The 17853-nt window shown below is 62.2% G+C and overlaps 2 protein-coding genes across 3 annotated transcripts; both read right to left on the bottom strand.

The window, feature by feature from the left end:
* Positions 1–116: 116 nt before the first annotated feature.
* On the bottom strand, positions 117–11761 carry PTPRN (protein tyrosine phosphatase receptor type N). Of its 2 annotated transcripts, none has more exons than XM_077181540.1 (23): positions 11602–11761; positions 9904–9954; positions 9605–9718; positions 9264–9369; positions 8946–9144; positions 8466–8790; positions 8139–8255; positions 7976–8010; positions 7569–7855; positions 7016–7102; positions 6830–6909; positions 6539–6603; positions 4057–4269; positions 3668–3877; positions 3429–3576; positions 3191–3264; positions 2814–2891; positions 2562–2681; positions 2283–2449; positions 1152–1205; positions 976–1040; positions 814–887; positions 117–713 (listed from the first exon to the last, which is right to left on the bottom strand). In XM_077181540.1, exons 1-23 carry the CDS (start codon positions 11696–11698, stop codon positions 642–644), a joined length of 2838 nt encoding a protein of 945 aa, XP_077037655.1. In that variant the 5' UTR covers positions 11699–11761; the 3' UTR covers positions 117–641. The 2 variants fall into 2 exon arrangements, with proteins under 2 accessions (XP_077037655.1, XP_054492020.2); XM_054636045.2 differs by having other exon boundaries at positions 7931–8010; positions 11602–11760.
* A 756-nt stretch (positions 11762–12517) lies between these two features.
* On the bottom strand, positions 12518–17651 carry DNPEP (aspartyl aminopeptidase). Its single transcript, XM_077181539.1, has 15 exons — positions 17588–17651; positions 17382–17457; positions 17217–17305; positions 17030–17143; positions 16581–16706; positions 16323–16453; positions 15878–15962; positions 15350–15457; positions 15041–15118; positions 14626–14709; positions 14179–14339; positions 13993–14032; positions 13554–13655; positions 13030–13197; positions 12518–12634 (listed from the first exon to the last, which is right to left on the bottom strand). Exons 1-15 carry the CDS (start codon positions 17591–17593, stop codon positions 12584–12586), a joined length of 1419 nt encoding a protein of 472 aa, XP_077037654.1. The 5' UTR covers positions 17594–17651; the 3' UTR covers positions 12518–12583.
* Between the last annotated feature and the right edge of the window lie 202 nt (positions 17652–17853).

Here is a 17853-nt window from a genome sequence, read left to right as displayed (position 1 = left end):
GCCTGCAGGTGAGCCGTACTTATCTGGCAGTTGCAGAGTGCAGGGATAGAGATGGATGAACGTCCCATTTCCTCCCTGTGCCATCCCAATACACACAGTCAGAGGCCAGGCCTGGCTGCAGCTGCACGAACATGACACAAGAACTTTATTCACATCAAGATACAAAATTATAGTTCTCTAGAAATTTTTCTTCTGCTTGAGTGACTAGGCAGGGAGCACACAAAGGGGACCTGGAATGGGGCTGGACCAGGCCCCCCTGCACCCCATGCTCCCCCCAACTGCGGAGGACCCCTGGTCCCACTTCTGCCCCCCACACGGGTACAGGAAGAGGGCTAACACAGAACTGACAGGCTGGGGAGTCCCTCTGCCAGTTCCCAGCAGCACCTCCTGGTCTCCCCCTCCACAGGGCTTAAGGGCCACCAAGCCCTGTCCCCTGTGAGGTGACAGTGGGTGTGATGGGGTTCCTGCACACAGAGGGCCTGAGGTCAATGTCCTTGGGGAAATGGGAAGGGGTGCCTGGGGGCAGGGGGAGCAGAGCCAGAAGCACAGACACCATTTTACAGGGAGAGCAGCCCCAGGGGCCAGTGAGGAGAGTGCGAAGCGCAGGGCAGGGAGCAGACAGGAGGGAGGGCTCCTTGCCATCACTGTGGCAGTGCTTTCAGGATGGCGTTCACTTCCTCGGCCACAGCCGTCAGTGCAAACTCAAACTGGTCCTGCAGGAGCACAGCAGGAGACATGAGGGTCCCTGCCACCTCAGCCCCAGGGCTTATGTATGCTGATGTGGAGGGAGAGGATCCCCAGTTTGGGGCATACCTTGGTCTGCACCATACCAGGCCGCTGATCTCGGATGTGCTCCAGCGTAGCAGCTATGTCTATCTCCTTCACCCCTGGGGCAGAGGGAGAGAGGGGTGCTAGGAGGGGAGTTCACAGGCCAAGCTCAGGGACAGGGCAGAGATGGTGCTTCCCTGCACCTACCTTTGGCCATTCGGTTCAGGACCATGTCAACAAGGATGTACGTCCCAGTCCTGCCTGCGCCGTCACTGCAAAACACAGATGCTTAGTCCAGGGGAGCTGGTTCCAGTGGGACTGGTCCTGGGCAGCAGGTCCCAGCTTTCAGTCACCCCCAAATGCCCCTCCATCCCCTGCAGTACCTGCAGTGCACGATAATAGGGCAGGAGCGACCCCGGTAGCACTTGTTCACCTTCCTGCAAGGATAAGAGGGAACAGGTCAGCGCCCTGCTGTGCCCGGGTCAAGGCTGTGCTAGGTGTCCCTTGCTGTGCTCAGTGGGGCAGGGCAGCAGCACACCATGATGTGGCCCTGGGGGTCCCGCTCATGGCTCCTCCTGCCTCCACAATGGTGCTGGACATGGGATGGGGACCACGAGTGGAAAGTGGGCAGGGAAAGGAGTTGATTTCCTCGGGTGGCCAGCCTGGGGAGGGGAGCAGTGGCAGGACCCCCGGGGAGCGGCTCTGGTCCGGTGGGGCGTGCAGCTGGGGGCCAGGCGCCGGTGGGGCTCCTGGCATGCTCCATGCAGCAGGCACGGCTGCCAACGATCACTTTTGTGACTATGCAACTGGAGCCAGATTACTAGCTGCAAATCACAAAAATGACGCCGGCAGCTGCGAGAGAGAGACAGAGACAGACAGAGAGAGAGAGCGTGAGCGGGACTGAGAGGAGGCCGACATGCTCAGAGACCCCCCCCCCCCGCTGCCCTAGGCTGGGTCTCTTGCCCCACACAACCCAGGGATAATGAGCAGCCTGTGCCTGCCAAGAGCCAACCACCACCAGGGACCTAAAGACCTGGGCAGGCAAGTCCCCTGGGAGCAGTCCCAGTCCTGCAGCCCTTGCCCTGGGGCTAGCTGGAGATCCACCACTGGCTATAGGGCATTGGGAGCAATGAGTCACAGCCAGTTTAAGGCTGGCTCTGGGGATTTCTTCTTGCACCCATGGCTGGGGAAGGTGCCAGTCAATGCTGCCCTCCATGCCAGCTCAGGGGAAGAGCACTTTTCCCACCCTCACTGTAAAGGCTGGAGAGCCCTGGCAATCTCAGCCAGAGGTTTCTTACCCACCAAACTCTGTTGAGCCTCATCCCAAGTTGGCCAAAACGTGTATTTTCTGCTCCCTCCCATCCATGGCAGCTCCTAGTCCCTGCACCTGGCCCATGCCATGGCCCTGACCCCCATCGTAGTGGCAGCGATGTCCTCACCTGGCCCATCAGTGCCTGCATTTGGGATCACCGCCGGCTCCCCAAGGGCTGGCACAGTGCCCGGTGGGCGCTCACCTGCGGAAGTCGAGGAGGGGCCGGGTGGTGGTGGGGATGCCCTCCGCAGGCCAGCTGAGGAAGTGGAACTGCGTCAGGGTGCGGGTCTCCTGCGACTGCACGTTTTTCAGGTAGAAGCTGCGCACCAGGAAATCCTCGCACCAGATGTGCTCTGACACCAGATTCACCTGCCGAAGCGAGGCAGACCGTGGGCATCAGTGCCAGGCAAGTGCTGCACTGATGCTCAGGGGGACGGGGGCTGGAGGATGCTCCATGCCACAGGCCGCTTGCCACACTTGCCTCATAAATGTGATAAAGGGAGGAGCCTTCATCTGGCCAGTAGCGATCACACTGCTTGACACTGTCCTCGGCCAGGGGGCTCAGCATGACAATGACAGTGCAGCCATGTTCCCACACCATCTGTGGGCAAGGCAAGGGAGTTTCACTGCTGGGGGACAGCCCAGGTGGGAGGGCAGTAAAGCCCCTGTGACCCATTTTGTGGGCAGTACACAAAGGGACCCCGATGTGCTGGCACAGTTGTGTGACACTCACCTGCCAGAAGTCAGCAATGGTGTGGGACAGTGGCCCCTGCGTGGCAATGTACGCTGGCATCCGTGGATCGTGCTCAATCTGGAGCAGGAAAGGGGGTATCAGACTTCATGCTCTTCAGCCAGGCGTTGGTACCATTTGAAGGAATAGGGAGATACTCCAGGGGCGATAGGAAGGCTGGGAATGGAGATTCAAGTACCCCAGCCAGGATGAAAATGGGACTTAACAATTGTTTGAGGAATGGGGCAGGCACAAAGCTCACATTTGTAGCCCTGAGGGATGTAACTTCAGTCCAGCTCCATCCCAGAGTGAAAACCTCACCTGGGCTGGGCACATCAAGGAGCAGGGAGGCAGGGCAGGAACCCCCAGTGATCACTCACGATTGGACTGGCATTGATGAAGTCACTGCGGGATGGGTTGCTCTCAGCTTTCAGCTTGATCCGCACGTGATCATCTAGGGAACAGGCCAGGAGACTTGGTGAGTGGCTAGAGGAGCTGCAGGCACACTAATGCTGCAACCAGCCATGGCCCTGAGTGTCCCCATGCCCCAGGCCCTGCTCCAGCAGGACAGCTGGTGCCTGGGGCTGATGCCTGGGGCAGGGTGGCTGGGATGCTCACAGGGCACATAGTCAGGATTGCGGTTCTTCTTCAGGTTGGCTTCGCTCTGGGCAATGGAGCAGATGCTGGGCTCAGCTTGGTAGGCACAGAGCGCCTGCCACTCCTTGGCCAGCCGGTCCCGGTTGCGGAGGTGGTCCTCCATGTAGGCCTGGGGCAGAGGGGCGGCAGTCAGCCCAGCAGCTGAGGGGCAGAGGCAGGGCTGGGAAGGGGGCTGGCTCCCTCCCTCCAGGCTGGCTCACCAGGATCATGTGTCCTGTGGAGATGTCCATGTTGGACTGGACAGGCTCCTCGCACCAGGAGGGCGTGCTGCTGTGGGAGCTGGGGCTGGGCTGCGGGGCATCGCTGAACTGGGACGAGACACTGCTCACCCTCGAAGTCTCCGCCGGTGCCGCCGGTGCATCAGCACGGCCAAAGAGAGACTTGGCAGCCATGTGCTGGCGGCACAGCTCCTAGGAAGGCAGCAAGAGCGCTGTCCCTCGGCCACTGTGCCACCACGGAGTGGCTTCATGCACCCCGAGCAATGCTGACAGGTGGCAGCGATGCATCCCTCAGGGTCCCGCATCCCGCAGGGTCCCGCATCCCGCAGGGTCCCGCATCCCGCGGGTTCCCGCATCCCCCAGGGCCCTACCTGGTACTCAAAGGTGGTGTCAGCAGCACCCTCCGGCCCCAGGGCAGCCAGGCGCTCCTTCTCCCGCTGCTTGGCGTGGCGCCGGAGGCAGAGGGCCGCAGACACGGCGATGGCAAGGACTGCCACGCAGGCCAGGGCGATGAAGGTCAGCAGCACCGAGTGGAAGCCATCCCCGAAGCGGGATGGGCGCGAGTAGGCAGCAGCCTCATTGCGCTGGGGACCAAGCCAAGGGTTAGCTAGGGGGGGCTGGGGGGACAGAGACCCTATTCTGCTGCACATCTGGGGATGCTGGGGGTTAAAATGGAGCAAGGGCTCTTCCTTCCCCTTCCTGAGGGTGCTGATTCTCCCAGCATCCTCAGCTGGGGCAGAGCTGGTGTCAGTGGGGTGAGGCAGAGTGCACCCACCTCTGTGTCACATGGGAAACTGCTACAATGGTGTCCCTGGAGCTGCAGGAGCTTGGCCAAGCCCAGGTAGCAGTGACTTCCTGCCTCCAGCACTCAGGGCTGCTGCCTGAGGCAAACCCAGCCTGGACTGCCCTTCTACAAGGCAGGCAGTAGCCCCTTAGAACTCTGGTTCCCTGACCTCCTTCTGCCCAGCTGGAGATCAACAAGGGCTGAATTCAGCCCAAGGAGTTAATGGTGTAGAAGAGGCAACTGCAGCACTGGGTGTGCCACTCCCAGGGGACTTGCCCAGCTGAGGCTGGCTGTCCCCTGCAGCCACTGCTCCACAGCAGGACATTGAGGGAGGCAGGGTGGGCAATATGCCAGCACTGCTGGGACCATCCCAGCTGTAACAGCTAGGGGACAAGTTCTCCCTGTTGCACTCCTCAGTTAGGACACAGAGCAGCCCCTGCCACCTTGCAGGTAGTGTCTCTAGGGCTCCTTCCCTGTGACTGTGGGAGACACCCCAATCTATGCCAGCCCCATGCTGGAACAGGATGTTGCTCAGGCCTTGCTGGACAAGACCTTCCTGTCAATGCCATGACTGCCTAGCTCCAGCTAGGGCAGCACAGGGATACTGGGCCATCACCAATTCAAACATCCTGTGCCCAATGAGCTGTCAAGGCCCTGCATTACCTCATTGCCACAGCCTCCCATTTGCTATGAGCCTGATGAGGTTACCGAGGGAACACTGCACCATCATCAACTACATCATCATCACCGTCATCGCCCGGGGATGTCCCCAGCCTGGGTGTCCCTGCTGCCACCTGCCCCCCCAGCACCCAGCTGCCATCAGGGTGCAGCCAGTCCTGCAGCCAGGGCACCCACCAGGCCCAGCACCTCCCAGCAGCCCTGCAGCCCCTGGAGGTGTCAGCAGAGCCGGGGGGGGGGACAGAAGGGATTTCTCTCCCAAGGCCTGCCCAGGCCCTGCTGTCTCCCTGCCTCCCTACATCCCTCTTCCTCAAATCTTGCACCAGTCCCACCAAGCCCAGAGCTGGGAGGAAATGAAGGAAAAGCACAAGCTGGTTAGAACTGGGAAGGTCAGGGCAGAAGGGGGCTTGCAAAACTGCCTCAGCTTCCTCTGAGCTCCATCTTTGTAATCTCTGACATCTATCCCAGTTCCTGCCACCTGCCTCATCAAAAGGCATTGTCATAGACACACTCTGCATATTGCTGATAGAGACAGGTGGCCTCTGGCCAGGCCACCCCTTCTTCATGGCCTCTTCCGAAGTTCCCCCTTCTTTCTTTCCTTCCTTCCTCCCTGCTCACAACTACAGCCACATGACAAGAAGTGAGAAATGGGGACACTGGGCTGGGGATGTGCTACACCATTTTTCCTCCTCAGGCTGCAAACACAGGAGCCAAGCTTGGTCCTTGTCTCCAGCCCCTGTTCCCTGCCCCAGGAGACTGTTCCTGTAGTTCCTCAGAGGAGCATGAGGAGGGGCAACCCCTCTCCAAACAGATGGTTTCTGTTCCATCCCTGCCTCCAGCTGCTTTGCCATTCTCTGGGGACATGATGGCATTTTGCCTGCCTAGCTATGGTTTGTGGGGTGCCCTGGGAACATCCCATGCTTGGGTGCCCAGGCCACAGCTGAGATGGGTTTGCAGGCTGGAGGGAGGCAAGGGTGAGGATGAGCCTTGAGGATACAGCCTGCACCCCTCTGGTCTTGGGGGGAAGAAAAGCCTCTGGGAATCTCTCTCAAACCACCTCCAAACACTGTGGAGCTTTTGTTTTTAAAAGAGCCAAGAGCCCTGGGCAGGATCGTGCTGCCAGGCAGTGGAGGGGGAGGATGGACGGACAGGAGTGGAGCAGTCTCCAACAGGAGTCCTCCAACACAGGACTGGAGTCTATCTCCAGCACAGCATCCCAAACACTGCCCAGTCTCCTCTACTCTCCAGCTGCCCCACAGACCTGCAGCTCACTCACAAAGGCCCTTGTACTGCAGGACAGGGGGTCCTGGCTTGTACCCAGTGGCAGCATCCCCACTGCCCTATCCCTGCCCTCCCCAGCCCCAAGGGATGGAATCCTTGCTCATTCCTACCTCTCCCACTCCTGTTTGCACAATCTTCAGGCCCAGCTCGTGCTCCAGCTCTCCCTTCACTTGCTCTGTGGACAGGGAGGAGATGGTCAGAGGCATGCTCCCCTCCACACGAGAGCCCCCCAGAAACAGAGCCAAGGGATAGCTCTGACAGCTGCCCCCTGCAGCTCCCCACTGCAGCCCAAGGCAGGGGGATGTACAGCAGGAGCCCTCTCTCCCTGGTCCCCGGGAAGGGCACCCCACAACCGGGAGGGGAAGAGAGGAACAAGATCAGGGGGACGCTGCCCAACTCACCAGTCTGGCTGGCCACATCTGCCAGGGAAAAGTTCTGGGGGTTCTGTCGGATGCGGAAGGTAAGTGCAGGACCCACAACGCTGCCAGGGCCAGGGGGGGCACAGTGTGAGAGCTGGAAATGCAGACCCCCTACCCACCCTCACCACAGCCCGGTGCCTCCTGTCCCCGTGGCACCGGTACCCTCACCTGATGTTGATGAAGCTGGCGGTGGAGAGGTGGAGGTGCTTGGCTAGGAGCTCCAGCAGCTGCACGCCAGCAGCCAGCCCCAGGGGCCTGTGGAGACAGTGTCACAGTGAGGAGGGGGTGGCAGGGGTGAGGGGACAGCCCCGTGCTCCCCACAGTCAGGGAGCAGGGACAGGCAGGCTCAGGGAATCCCAAGCACATAGCAAGAGCAGGTGTCAGGTTGGACAGGAGGTGAGACTGTGGTGATGTGTGGTCGTGGGGGTGAGCTGACCCCCCTTGCACATGAGTGTGCAGAGACATTCGTGCACACACACTCCCAGCCTTCCGTCCTGCAACAGTGAGCTCTGGCCTTGGTGTGGGCTGGGAAAGGAAGGCTTTGGGGTGGAACAAGGGTTGTGGGTAGACAATGGATCAGTGGGAGCTGACCCCACAGAAATCTGACCCTACCAAAGACCCAACAGGTTCAGTCAAGCATGATGAAGCTGTGACAGCTGTTGGTGGGGAGATACAGACCCTTCACACATGCAGACCCCCTTGCATGATCCCCAGCTCTCACTTCTGGTCTGTGACGATGTAGCCATACTCGTCTAGTGGCCGCATGCCCTGTTGTGCCCCACTGTCCTTCATCTCTGTGTAGCTCTTCTTCTCCACCACAATGTTCTTTCCGGGGCTGAGTGCATCCCCACTGTGTCCCTGCTGTGGCTCAGCCCGGGGAGCTGGTGAGGATGCTGTCCTGCCCTTCGTTCCTTCCCCTGGGGAGCTGCTGGCTGGGATTTTGGGGGGTGGCGCTGTGGAAGAAGGGGGCACTGGCTCCTCTCCATGCTGCATGTCCCCCTCCATCACCTGAAGGGAGAAAAAGGGAGAAGCTGGAATCTCTGGGGAGAGCCTTGGGGAAATGTCTCCTCCCTCTCATCCCACCTGTGCCATGGCACCTCCTCCAGCATCACCCTGCTGCAAACCCACCCGTTTTGCTGTGGGCATTTCGGGGCCAGCAACACCTGCAAAGGGGAGAGACAGAGGTCCTACAGCACCCACCCCAAAAGGCAACACTCCCTACCCTGAAACAGGGCATGCTAGCATCTGCTGCTGCCAGTCCCTGCTTGTCCCATCCCTGCACCCAGCTCACCAGAGCTCTGGAGCAGCTGGAGGAGGGTGGATAGGCTGCTTATCTGCTGGGGACTCAGTTCTGGCAGGCCCAGGCCATAGCTGGCCAGGAGAGAAGCCAGTCTCTTCAGGGCAGCATCTGCAAGAGGATGTAGCATCAGGTTGGGTGCTCTGCATCTGCAGGGAGACCAGGGGCCAGGGATGAAGCAGATGGAGCAGGTGGGGTTGCGGGTACATTCTGCCCATGGGCATAAACACAAAGAGGAGGGAAAGTGTGAGCCACGAGGAACTCGTGGCTGTGGATATAGGACAGGGACAAGGGTTGGTGCCTGGCTGGAGAACAAGGTACCCGTCTGTGCAGAGGGTGGCTGGGCAGCCAGGGGTGCTTGCTGCTCCCTCTCCTCTACGTTTCTGTAGTCACTGGGGAGCCGCAAGCTGTGCTGGAGCCTGGTGCTGGCAGGGTCCGGGCGGCCAGCTTTCTCTCTGGGCAGGGAAAGCATGCCCAAGTCCTGGAAAAGATGCCCCCCATCCACTCCTGGCTGCCCGCCATAGGAGGGCACAGGGCCAGCCCCAAAGAGGGTCTGGGCAGGGACCCGGCCCAGCAGCGAGGAGGTCTCAGAGCTCTGCCTGGCTGAGCCGCTGGGATGCTGGTGAGCACCGTCCTGATAGCCGAACTGCAACCAAAACACATGTCAAACCCTACAGGTCCCCTGTCACCCCACAGTGGAGGCAGGTATCCCAGCACCAGCAGAAAAGTGCTGGGAGTGCAGCAGCTCCCTGCCAATCTCTACTTTTCTGCCCAGGAGAAGGCGCTCAACCCCCAGCTTACCTTGTGGTAGGAGTAGGGATTGAGCAGAGCCTCCTCGTAGGCCAGCTGGGGTGGGGAGGGCAGCAGGACGTGCTCCAGGTACCGCTGCACCAGCGGGGAAAGCAGCAGTGCTGGGGGCTGCTCCAAATGCTGAGCTGCTGGCAGGCCGGGGTCCGGGGCCAGCGGGGCTCGCCGGGGCTCGCTGCGGAGAGGCAGGAACCTCGAAGGCAAACAGCGCTGGGGTAACTCACCTGGGTAAAGGGGGACGTCCCTCCCCTAAACCCCATCTGGGGGACAAAGCCCTCGCTGCTCCATTGAGCTCTGCCGGCGCTGTCCTACCTGTCCCTGGCCCCCGGCTCCAGCGAGGGCGGCAGGCGGAGGCGGGGGATGCGCTCCATCTCCTGAGAGATCACATACTGGGTGATGCCGTCCTGCCACGAGAGCCCTGCCATGGGAGGAGGCTGTGAGACATGGAGGCAGCCTGGGAACCGTGGTGTGAGTGCATGGGATGCCATCCTGATATTCTGACCCCGTGTCCCATGGCCGGGGTTTGACCCCACTCTTCCTCAGCCCACCCTGGGCCAGCAGGACCACAGACAGCTCTAGAGCCACTAGGCAATTCTACCTGACATCCCCTCCCTGCAGGGTCCCAGGGACTTCCCCCATGCTCCCCCACTCACCTTGTGCCATGAGATGTCGCAAGACATCCTGCAGGCGCTGGAGCACGGGAGATGTGACCTGAAAGTAGGCTCTGTCCTGCACGGAGCCCACCTGGCATTGCCCAAATAGCCCATCTGCCAGAGAAGGAAGAGAGTGGATGAACAAACACCCCGATGTGAGGCTCTCCAGGCACAGCCCCACCTTTCTCCTGCCGTGCTTCCTTGCACTGCACCCTAGGTTCCCCTGCAAGGCATCTCTGTACCTTTCACACACACTTGGGAAAGGAGAGGGGATCCCTGCACTCCTGCTTGTCACTTACCCTGCACACACACCTCCTGTGGGGAGCACAGCCTTCGGTCAAACAGGCAGCCTGGGACAGACAGACAGACCAGTCAGCACAGCATTCAAGGGGGACTCCAATGGAATCTGCTCATCACCAGCTGCTTGGGGGATCCCTACGCTCCAGAAAAGCAGCACAAGGATGCAATGTGGTGATGGTGGGAGGGGACACAGCTTTGTAGCCCATGGCAGAGGCTCGGTGCCAGTCTTTTCTGCCCCTCAGGGACAAGATGGGGGCTGTGTAGAAAGTATGCCCTTGGCTCTGGAGAGTGGAGAAGGCCTGGAGTTTTTTGGGGTGCTGGCAGTTAGGAAGGTAAGACTGAGGCAGCAGAGACCTGCAAAACCACATCTGCTGCCCTCCTACATGTGGTACTACGAGGAAGGGATGCAACCCAGTGACACCGGAATCCACTCTCCCTGCAAGGCAGACCCCAAAGCATGGATGTAGTGCTGTTGGGGGTGTGGGGTGTGTACCTCTCCACCCCCTTCGGCGGGCAGCACTTGGGCAGGGGGCGGCTTCCCCCTTCCTCTCCCCCCCCGTTTCGGTCCAAGACCGTCAGCAGCGAGACGGCAGCAGGCGATGACTCAGCCCCGGATGGCAAGGAATGAACGAGAAAACAACCGGGGGGAGGGGAGGGAGGGGCCCGTCAAGCCCGCCGCGGAGGAAGGGGGCTAGTGGGGATGAGGGTCCTCGAAACCCCGGCACCCCGGGCCGGCGTCCCCCGGGGCGGAGGCCCCGCCGGTGCGGGTCACAGGACCCACTGCCGGGAGAGACCCCAGGAACGGCGGCAGCGGGGCCGGGCCGGGCGGCAGGGCCGGCGCTGTCCGCGGTGCTGAAGCGGCGCAGCGTTCTCCCGCCGAGACGCCGCGCTCCGCCGGGAGGGGCGGTGGCCCCAGCTCCGGGAGGCTCCCCCGGCCAGGACGGGGCTCGGCCGCAGCCGTGCCGGCACCATTCCCTGCTTGCTCCCGGGGGCAGCGGGCCCTCGCGGTCCAGCCGGATCCATCCCGGCACTCCCGGGCCGCTGGAGGACGAGGGGCGCAGCAGCCTCCGGCTCCCGGTAGTGAGTCAGCGGAGCCGGGGCCGTGCCGTGCCGTGCCGGTGGGCTGCAGCCCTGCTGTCGACAGCGACACTCGGGTTCCCGAGAGCTCCAAGCACGGACCACACGGACCGACCTGGAGAAGAGCGGGTGCACCGGCCCGGGCGGCCGCACTTACAGGCGGAGGGCGGCTAAAGGGCGGCGTGGGGCCGGAGCAAGCTACGCTCAGGGTCGCTGGTCCGGGCTCCCCATCCCTGCGGCATCCCCAGGCACTGGCTTTGCCCCGGGCATGAGCAATCACCGTTCCACTCCCGTCCCGTAGCTGCTGGCTCTCGGGCCCGGCGGGGCGGCACCTCTACAGCCGGCGGGGTGTCCCGGGTTTAGCACACCCACCACCGGCCCGGCAGTCCCGGGAGAGGGGCGCCCCCGGTGCCAGTGGCGCACCCGCGGTGCCGGTCCTGGGCCGCCCAGTCCCGCTATCCGCCAGGGGCCGGACTCGCCGCTGCACGCCGTGACAGCACCCTACAGCGGCGGCGACCGCACCGGCCGCGGAGTCCCGTGCCCCGCCACTCCCCGGGAATCTCCTTCCGGCCCTCGCGCAGCCCGGGGCAAAGCCGCCCTGCCCGGGGTCGCGGTCTCACCGTGTGCGGCGGTGGCGGCGGCGGCGCCGTCACGCAGCTGCCCGCGGCCGGCCAGGAGGAGGAGGCAGAGGAGCGCCCGGAGGAGCCGCCGCCCCATGCTCCGCTCACGGCCGCACCATGGCGCACCCGCCGGCCGCGCCCCCGCCGCCGCCGCCAACCCGCGCCCCGCCGCGCCGCGCGCCCCGCCCGCCGCCACCGCCCCGCCAATGGCGCGCTGCGCGCTGCCGCGGCGCCCCGCCCCCCCGCGCCGCGGCCAATCCGGGACCCGCGCGGCTGCCCTCAGCGCCGCGCTCACGCCCCGCGCTGTCCGGCGGGGCCAATCACGCCTCGCTCCGGGGAGAGGAGGCCGAGCGCCCCGCCAATCGCCGCGTCCCCGGGGGCGAGCCACGCCCCCCGGGGGTGTGCCAAGCGCCAGGAGCGCCCCCACCAATCAGCGCCCGCCTCTTCCCTGCCCTGCGGCCGCACTGGCTCCCGCCTGGGACACGCCCCTGAGAGCCGCCCAATGAACGGCGAGCGCGGAGCCGCACCCTCGTACCCCGCCCGGCGGCACCGCCCGGGCATCGGCCGCGGGCAGAAGGCAGCTCCCGGCCCAGGCACGGACCCCCTGTCCCAGCCCCGGCGAGCAGCTCCGGGTCTGGCGCCAGCAGATCCCTGCGCACACGGCCGCAGGCTCGTTCCTGGGGAAAGGGGCGGCCCCAGCGCTGCACCAGACCGGACATCCTCCCGCCAGCTCTCCCTGAGCAAAAGCCGAGCCCTGTTCGGCCCCTTAGCTGGGACCTCCAGCACCCCTCGACAAGGGATTGTAGATGGGTGAATAGGCCTCGCTTATGGGTCCAGAGGAGAGCACAGGTGGGAGCCATGGGAGTCCCCAGGGGGTGCCACGTACGTCAGCCCCAGCTAGTCATGGACCACTCGCTGGTGAGACAGAAATGCTTTAATGGCCCCAGGACTAAGCCCCACTGCTACTGCCTCCCTGCCGCATTCAGTCGACCACCAGGCTGCTGCTGACCGTCGGCAGGAGCTCGAAGAAGCCCTGGAAGAAGAGAGGCTGTCAGGGTGGGCGGAGCAAGGCGGTGCGGGGTGAGGGGACAGGCAGTGGGGGCAGGCAGCAGCTCCCTGTCACAGCGTCATAGTAGGCAGCTACTTGCAGAGAGCAGGACCACGTCGCCATAGTAACCCATCGCTGACTCAAGGCTAGCACTGGTTGCCATAGGAACTACTTAGGGATGGCAGTCACTGGGGAAGGCTGGGATGAGAGGGGGCACCTCTGGAAGCAGCCAGTACCTGAGCTGCTCCAGAGAGCTGGAGAGCTCTGTGGGATGGCTGGGTTCAGCCCCAAAGCAGGGATTGGTTGGGGACATGGAGATGTGGGAGATGAAGAGAAGCAAGGAGTGAGCTTTAGCACAGGATGGGGGCCACAGGGCTCACCTTGAAGAGGGTGATGCTCTGAAGCACCCCTGAAGTGCAGCACATCTCCCGGATGGAATGCATGGCCAGCTGCGGGCAGCCAATGTCCAGCACACGCAGCCCCAGGCGGGAGGCCAGGATGGGGCCGATGGTGGTGCCGCAGGGTGTGTCGTTGCGCACCATGAACTCCTGCGTGGGGACAAGACCTCAGCAGCTCCACATGCTACCCCACGGCCTCCCACACGGGCCCTCAGCCCTGAAGGGAGGTGACCTGGGGCAGGGAAGCAGCACCGACCCATGCCAGGGTTCAAAGAACGCTCCAGAGATAGGACACACTCAGGCCAGGCTCCATTCTGCTCACCAGCCTGCTCCCTGAGGCAGTCCTGGGGCTGGAGCCCCACAGCAACAGGCAGCACAGAGACCCCAGTGGGGTCAGACATAATAACAGGGGTGGAGCTTTGGCACAGGCCTCCTCTGATGAACCCGGGGCAGGGCTGCAGCCCAAACTCCTGATGTTCAAGGAGGGCTCACCCAGTCCTGCTCACCTGCAGAGGGACACCCACGCGGGCAGCAATGTCCCGGATTACAGCTTCAGTGACAGCCGTGGAGGCGTAGCGCTGGTTGCTGTTCACTTTGATGACAGGGCCCTGCACAAAGGAAGGCACCTCAGGCCCGTGATGGGACCCAGGAACAGTCAGTGGCCCTGGAAATACCCATGTCCAGGCAATGCCCAACATATCATCCATTCTCCCTTTCCTGGGTGAGCCCATGGGGATGGGGACAGTGTTTCCATGGGGACAGCCCCAGCTCAGAGCAGGGAGGAGCTCTATGGACAAGACTGGGATCCCAAGTGATTAATATCAGACATGTGGCATAGTCAAATCCCATTGCAGGATAAATATTTTCCATTTGAATGTTGGGTTGCAGCGCTGCAGGACAGACAGACAGCAACCATCCTAGACCCAAGCAGAGGGCTGCCCTCACCTTGTGGAAGGCTGGACGATGATTCTCCTCATGCTTGTCCCTGCAAAAGAGAAGTGTTTCACACTCTTACTCATACCCTGCTGCAACAAGGACTGTCCTGTCTGTACCACCTGGGGAGTGATGGGGATACATCCCACAGGTGGCAGGGCAGGCTGTCAGGCCTGTGGCACGTCTCAGACTACTCACACATAATTGGGGTGCACAGCATGGGCCATATCAGCACTGATCATGTAAGACTTGGCCACTGCCTCCTCGAAGGCTGTCAGGTTGTGCGGCGACGCAGAGATCCGGCGCAGCACCAGCTCCGTTAGCAAGGATTCTGCACCCTGTGCACTCTCTGACCCTACCTGCCAAGGATCACCATCAGCACAAGCCTGCAGCACCACAGGGGCCAGAGGAGTGACAGGCTGCTCCCTAAGGCCAGCCAAGCAGCTTCCTGCCACACCAGAGCTTCCCACCCCTGCCTGGGCCATGCTCCACGTGGCTGTAAGCAAATCCCTGTTTCCTCCACTGGGCTGTGGGATCTCTCTCCTGCTAGGATGCTCTCTCCAATGCTAGGCATGGCTGGGGAAGAGCAGAGAACATGGAGCACCTTCTGGTGCCAGCCACCCCATGGCTGTGGCCCTCGCTCACCTCCTCGTTGTCATAGAGCGCGATGAGACGCACATTGGGCTCCTCGGAGAGGGATGAGGGTGCTGCACATGAGTCAATCAAGGCCTGCAGGATTAGGGAGGAATGGACACCAGCATGAGTACCACTCCATCCGGGCAATCTCATGACTGAGCCATCAGGAAATCCCCCAGGAGAGCCCAAAGCATGGAGGAAGGGAGCTGTGGGCACACACATTGCCCAGCAACAGCAGGAGTCACCCCTGCGAGCTGCTGGGAATCCCACACACCCAGCAAAGGGGGCATCCAACCCCAGCTCCTCCAACTGTCTAGACCCATTCCATGAGAACACAACTCCCTGCAGAGCCTTTGGCCAGCCCAAAGCTGAGCTGGGGTGCACGGGGGCCATGCTGCAGTCTCCAGGTTGTTTCCCCTCTCACCTGCAAGGCGCAGTAGCAGCTGTGCAGGTTGTCCAGACGTGGGGAGAAGATGAACTCATCGAAGGCACCACCCAGCGTCTGCAGAGAGCCAAGAGGAGTAGGGCACAAGCTCTGGGTCACCAAAAAGTACCTGCCACTGGGTTCCCATTCCAGTACCCTTATCTCTGCCCCTCAGGAGCAGCTCCCTCTAGTTCCATTGAGCTCCCAGCCCTGGCACACCCCAGGCAAAGGACATGCACCAGGTAACACCTGTGGAGTGCCAGATTGTAGGCTGTGTGCAGACAGAGGGAGGTTTCTGCCCTTACTCACCGCTGGCTGTGTATCTGCCAGGCATAATTCCATCTCCACAATCTGCTCTGGTTTCACCCCCAGCTGGGGGCAGATCAGGGAAAGCAGAACAGGACTGTGCCGCTCTGCCTGGGAAGAAAGCAGAGCTGTGGGCAGGGCAGGCAGTGGATGGCAGGAGAAACTCCTGGTTTCCCTTTGCAAAGCTGTCCCTGACCCTGCTTATATTGGCAGAGTCCTCTCTCCTACTGACATTTCCCATGTTCAAGCCCCCACCTCACTCAGCACAGCTCTGTGCCCTGTGCTAGCCCCCCTCCCTGCCCTGCCTCCTCAGGGACATGTACCCTTCCACACTGGCTGCAAGCAAGGGTGAGAAGAGAGAGACGGCTGAACAGATGTGCCGTGTACACAGCTGTGAGGCAGAGTGGAAGGTTACCAGCAGTCCACAGGGAGAAGGGGAACGTGGGAGCAGGTCCCTGAGGACTCAGAATCAAAGGTGACAAGTATGAGGTCCTTGCAAGTGTCCCTGCTGATCCTTGGCACACAGCTCACCTGGGCCGCAGCACTGCAAGGTGTGGACTCCATAAGCACCTCCTTTTCCAGCTCCTCCTGCACTGCAGTGGCCAGAATTGGAACCCTGGGGGGGGTCAGCAACATTAGCTCCTAGAGATTTGCTCACTTCACCTGCTTGGGTCACACATTGCCAACCCTTCCTGGTGTGTTTGCCTTCCTCCTCCAGGTAATGACTGATATGCCAAATGGAAGAAGAATGCACATTTTAAACATGAATCTGTTGTGCCACCTCAGGACACTCCAGTGTGCTTTCCCAAATGCTTGGAAGCATCTCCTGGAAGTACTCTATGGGGCTAAAAGCCACTGCAGATCTCCCCACTGCAATGAGTGGCTGCCAAAGGGAGAGCTAAGGCGGGGCTTTGCTCTAGCTGGGTCCCAGCCCTCCCAAGGGCTGGCCAAGAGTCGGGGCTGAGCCAGGCCTTACAGGTGGTGCTCGGTGTTGGGTCCGAAGTTCTCATTGATGCTGCGCTGCAGATGGATGGCCAGGTGAGGAATGCGGAGGACGGGCCGCTCCACACGTACCAGGCGCTGCTCCAGGCGCCCCGTGGCTGGGTCCTGAAACACAAGGAGGCCTTCTGGGGCCAGGCCTGCAGAGCTGAGAGGCTGCAGCAGGTCCCACTCTGTGTACCCAGTGCCAGAGACACACAGCTATCTAACCATGCGTGCCCTAAATCAGACTCACCTTTATGATCACCCTCCCGGCCACGGTGAGGTCACGGTCGAACCAGGTGTTCCAGATGCCCCCTCCATAGGTCTCCACTCCAACTTGCACTATGCCCACCTGTCCCCTCTTAGAGCGACGCTTCACCTGGGCAACAGCAGAGGTGTCACTGCTGGCACCATGAAGCGCTGGGGAACGGGCAGCTGGTGGGAACTGGGCAGCTCATGCCCAGAGCCTCACTGCTGATGCTGCCAGCACAGGGTGCTGTGAGGGGCTTTGCAGGACTGGGGACACAGAGGAGACAGCAGCAGGCAGAGCAATGCAAGGGCTGCTCTGGGTGATACATTTGGGAGGTGTAGGGAGCCAACAATGATGCTGCAGGGCACAGGGGTAGTCAGGACAGTTTTTGCTTGTGGCATGAAACTGGAGAACCCCAGAGAAAGACTCAGCACCCAGCTGGGCGACCTTACCCTGAGGCAGGGGCTATCGGTGTGGGCTCCTAGCAGGCTGAACCCATTCCCGGGCTGGAACTGGCCGCCGACGGCGAAGGCGATGAGGGTGGAGTAGTTCCTGGTGATGAAGTACTGCAGGCAGAGGGGTAGAGGTGAGATGCCCCGTCCACCCCGGCTCCCGCTGCCCCGTCCCAGCCGGGCCCACCTTCTGCGCCGGCCGCACGTCCCAGTGCTCCGTCTCCTTCAGCTCCTGGAAGCCAGCCTGCAGTAGCCGGCTGCGGCATTCGGCCACCACTGAGGGGAAAAGAGCCGTCAGGGCCGCCCGCGGGAAGAGGAACAGAGCCGGGGAGGGGAACGGGCGGGCGCTCACCGTGGTACGGCGACGGACTGCGGTTCACGAACTTCACCAGTTCCTGCGCCGCCGCCTTCGAGCCCTGCGCCGCCGCCTGTGGGCACCGCCGTCACCGCACATTGCCGGCAAAACCCCGCCCCGGGCCGGGACCCCCGCGGGACCGGGGACCCCGTCCCGGGCAGCACCGACCCGACCCCGTCCCGCGCCCGCCGCCCGCCCGCTACCTGCATGGCCGCCACCGCCCCGCGCCGGCCCGAACAGCGCCCCCTGCTGGCCTGGAGGAACGCGCGGCCTGCACCCGGACTCCGAACTCTGCACCCTGCAATCCACACCCCGCAATCCGCACCCTGCACCCGGCCCTGCACCTCGCAATCCACACCTTGAACCCCGCAATCCACACCCTGAACCCGGCCCTGCACCTCGCAATCCACACCCTGCAATCTGCACCCTGCACCTCGCAATCTGCACCCGGCCCTGCACCCTGCAATCA

This window comes from Agelaius phoeniceus, chromosome 7, assembly GCF_051311805.1.
Source record: "Agelaius phoeniceus isolate bAgePho1 chromosome 7, bAgePho1.hap1, whole genome shotgun sequence".
NCBI classification, from domain to species: domain Eukaryota; kingdom Metazoa; phylum Chordata; class Aves; order Passeriformes; family Icteridae; genus Agelaius; species Agelaius phoeniceus.
This window is presented reverse-complemented; position numbering and strand designations above follow the sequence as displayed.

Excerpts from the sequence above, each read along its gene's own strand:
- DNPEP (XM_077181539.1), bottom strand. Across the intron at positions 13,656-13,992 it reads ATCGTCCAGCCTTCCACAAG|GGCCCTGTCATCAAAGTGAA; the intron begins GTGAGGGCAGCC and ends TCCTTTGTGCAG. Across the intron at positions 12,635-13,029 it reads AGAGCATCACCCTCTTCAAG|GGCTTCTTCGAGCTCCTGCC; the intron begins GTGAGCCCTGTG and ends CTCTTCTTCCAG.
- PTPRN (XM_054636045.2), bottom strand. The coding sequence starts at position 11,698 with ATGGGGCGGCGGCTCCTCCGGGCGCTCCTCTGCCTCCTCCTCCTGGCC. Across the intron at positions 8,791-8,945 it reads ATCCCTACTCCTACCACAAG|TTCGGCTATCAGGACGGTGC; the intron begins GTAAGCTGGGGG and ends TTTTGGTTGCAG. Across the intron at positions 3,577-3,667 it reads CCACAGGACACATGATCCTG|GCCTACATGGAGGACCACCT; the intron begins GTGAGCCAGCCT and ends CCTCTGCCCCAG.